Source organism: Hyposmocoma kahamanoa, unplaced genomic scaffold, assembly GCF_003589595.1.
Source record: "Hyposmocoma kahamanoa isolate Upper Pololo Valley unplaced genomic scaffold, ASM358959v1 65, whole genome shotgun sequence".
In the NCBI taxonomy this organism is placed as follows: domain Eukaryota; kingdom Metazoa; phylum Arthropoda; class Insecta; order Lepidoptera; family Cosmopterigidae; genus Hyposmocoma; species Hyposmocoma kahamanoa.
Genome location: NW_020653853.1, coordinates 1,780,412 through 1,784,146, shown reverse-complemented (window position 1 = coordinate 1,784,146; position 3,735 = coordinate 1,780,412). Strand labels below are relative to the sequence as shown.

Sequence of the window (3,735 nt, the reverse complement as noted above, 5' to 3'; positions counted from 1 at the left end):
TGGCTGTACTTACGGCAACTTCGGCCGCGGCGGCGCGGATGGTCGGCGGAGGCGGGGGAGAATGCATCAGCGACCGAGAACTCCTCATGATTCAAGTAAAAGTACTAGGACAATATAGGCATGCAAGCGTAGAAAAATGTGAATCACTGTTTGTGACACTCGATCACTTGCAGAGGTCTACTTAAATGGGCACCGATCGACGACTTTCATACAAACAGCCTAATCGTCCAGTATACGCTGAGCTCTGATTCTTTGAAGGCAAAGCTTTCGTTATCTCTTGGGCGCCACATATCGCTGAGGTTAGTAGAAAGGTGTTTGCTGCCTCCGGTTCAATGCGACGGTGGAAAAATCTGATTCCTGTGAAGACCAAGATTGAACTCGCGCAATCGCTGCTCCTACCTATTATAGATCAAGCTGATGTCTGTGTTATTGACCTCAATGATGATCTATTAGGCAAGCTCCAACGTCTGCAGAATCTTTGCATCAGATTCATATACGGGTTGCGCAAGTTCGATCATGTGTCTGAGTATAGGAGAAGGCTTCAGTGGCTTTCTATGAAGCAGCGCCGTGAGGAGCACGTTCTCAGTTTCCTTTATAATGTACTGTATGACCCTCGAAGCCCACCTTACCTTAAGGAACGTTTTCGTTTTCTCGGTGAAGATCACAATCGCGAACTAAGGTCCAAGGCGGATAACTTGCTGAAACCTCCCTTCACCCGGTCAGGATACTACATGAACTCCTTTACGATTATGGCTGCACAATTGTGGAACGAACTTCCGTCTGAAATACGACATTCCAAGTCGCTTCTTATTTTTAAAACTGCATTGCGTAACTATCTTCTGAAACGTTCCTAGTATGCAACATGTATTTATATATTTATTGGTAAGTATAAGTATATTTAGGTATATATATTTCTTTATTATTTACAAATATATATGTAAGTCTAGTACACCGTTATTTATTTATTTATTATTCGATACATATATATATATATATACATATATATTATACTACTTATACGTTTCTGACTTTGGCACACTACCTCTTCTCCTTAGATTAGCTTTCCTCTATACCTCAAAGGTTGTCTGGAAGAGATCGCTCTTAGCGATAAGACCGCCTTTGCCCACATTAGTTTTAAGTTGTCTATGTACTGTTTTTGTTATTGTATGTGAGCAATAAAGTGTATATCTATCTATCTATCTATCTATCTCTTTCTGTTGAGTGAATATGTGGGGTATATTACCCCTTTTCCTCTTGTCTCCAATATTACTAGTATGTGTGACACGTAGTAGATGACAGATGAATGAGTTACTCACACACAGTCCTGCACTCGTCGTCGCGTAGGTGTGCGGCTATGATTCTCGCGTTGATACACCTCCTTAATTGTATGTACTTCTAATTACTCGCGTGAATTAACGACACAGAATTTATATTTAAATTTAAAAGCAAAAGATAATATCGGTTCACTAAACACACGTCTGATCGCCTCAGATGTCCGAGAGGGGGGGGGATTATATTGGTCCCATGTACATATCACAGCCGTATTCTATAAAGCGCCGTATTACATTACGGCTAGCCGCTTTGCGAAACGGCGCTGTTTTCTAATACGGCTACCACAAATTCGGCCGTATTGCAATTCGTCCAAAAAAAAGTACGCCGCATTGTAAGATTGTATTTTGTACGCCCATAAAAATATACATAATTTCATTAAGAAAGAAGATATCCATAATATTAACCTTAGAACTACGTCCAAACTCATGGTACCACGATTTCGTTTAACTAAGGTAAACGATTCTTTTATGGGGAACTGTATACGTTTTTACAATAAGATTCCGGAGAATATATTAAGATTATCATTTTCTAAGTTAAAAACTTACCTTGAAGAGTATGTTTTAGATAAAGAGGTATGGACAGACAACGAGAGTCTAGATTCCTCACAATTATAATTCAAAGTGTATTTTATTCCATAGCATTTAATTTTGTTTAAAAAGAGCAATCCCTAGAGATTCTTGCTCGTTCTTCTCAGGGAGGTCAGCGTAGTGAACGAGCAGTAGTTTAAAAAGTAGCTTAAGAATAGCGTTTTCAAGTGTAAAAATTTTACCTATGGAATAAATTATTATTTGACTTTGCCGTCGCGTCGCAAACAGCAACTGTCTCAACAAAGTCCAAATAAGAAAGTCTCATAATTATGAGAAGAATTAGTCTTTCTAAAAATATACATACGTTGACATTTTGAGCCTTACCTTGAGCCTTGTTACGAGACTGTGTAACGTACTTTTTAAATGTTCTTTGATGGTTACTATTAAAGATTGCTAATCTTTTTTTTATAATCGATAATGTTGGTTTTGTATCTGTCGTTCATAATTCATAGTCAAGGTGTTATTTTCCCTGTGAACAATACGGCTAAACAGGAGGTAGCCGTATTAGAAAATAGCACCGTTTTGCAAAGCGGTTAGCCGTAACGTAATGTAATACGGCGCTTCAGATAATACGGTTACGACATATGCACCCACTTCCACCGGTGGTGGCTGGCGAGATCCTGTTAGGATTCTGCACTGCGCTTGAAGTATCATTCCTAGGAAGCTGCATTTCCCATTTAGGTAACTTTAAGTGTTTTTTTTTAATATCAAGTGACGGGACGAACAAGTCATGCGCCTGATGGTACGCTGTCCGTAACAGTTGCACTGCGACTCGGAGTTTTAAATTGCAATGATCTGAGGGGCAGACTGCCACTGCGCCCCTCACCCTGAGACATAAGTTGACAAATCGCACGTGTCTGTAATTTCACCAGCGCCCTTACCTTTCAAAACCGGATCACAGTAATGCTGACATTACTGCTTGGCGGCAGAAATAGGTAAGGTGGCAGTACTTCCCTGGACGAACTCTTTCACAAGGACCTCTACTGCTACTGAAAAAGTGTGCTGACCTTCCGAAATGACTCGTAAAATATTAATCAACGCAAACCGACGCAATAAGCAAACAATTTGGCTAAAACAAGCCTTTTGATGGCAGCACAGTAACCTCACAGTGCTGTGTAGCCAATTAATACAAACCGCTATTGTAATATTGTTAAGGTTCACTTGCCGCGTTTAACACGTTTTATTCACTCGAAAACTTCTCGTTTTACGCAAATAGCGGTGAAATGATAAATTGGGTAAATCAGGGTTCCGATAAATTATCCTTCCTGGTTATGCGTCTTTAATTTTTGACTAAAAAACTAAATAAACACGAAGAACGTTCTTTAGAAAAACGATTTGGTTTGTGATTGACATTTGACACGTCTCTAATATGGCCCGAAATTGCTAGCGGTAGCATTTTGTTGTTGCAAATAATTTAATTCCTCTATTTATTATTTGGAATATTTACAGTTAATCTTCACATGGAGCACAAAAAGTAGGCTATTAAAGATTTAGATATAAAGATTCAAAGATTTACGTATTCGTGCCACTAAGCAGTAATATGAATATTACTGCGTTCCGATTTTGAAGGGTAAAATTACTGACTGCACATGGGACTTGTCAACTTATTCTCAGAGTAACGGGCGCAGTGGCAGTGGCCATTAAGGCGGGTCACCAGAGGAGAAGGGGGAAAAACTGTTTTGCTAATTTTAAATATAGGAAATGAAACTATTTTTCCGGATTTAATTCGCGTATATTTGTTTTTTCAAACAAACCGACGTTTCGGGCCCTTTACAGGTCCCATGGTCACGGTTGACTGAGGTGGTACAGTCTTCAA

General features: G+C 39.4%; 1 protein-coding gene across 1 annotated transcript in view; it reads left to right on the top strand.

Annotated features, from left to right (window-relative positions):
• Nucleotides 1-332: 332 nt before the first annotated feature.
• Nucleotides 333-3,735, top strand: part of LOC113231486 — a 27,495-nt gene continuing 24,092 nt past the window's right edge. The window contains exon 1 of the mRNA XM_026465812.1: nt 333-718. Coding sequence (XP_026321597.1) covers nt 333-718 — 386 coding nt within the window. The remainder of the gene's footprint in view (nt 719-3,735) is intronic.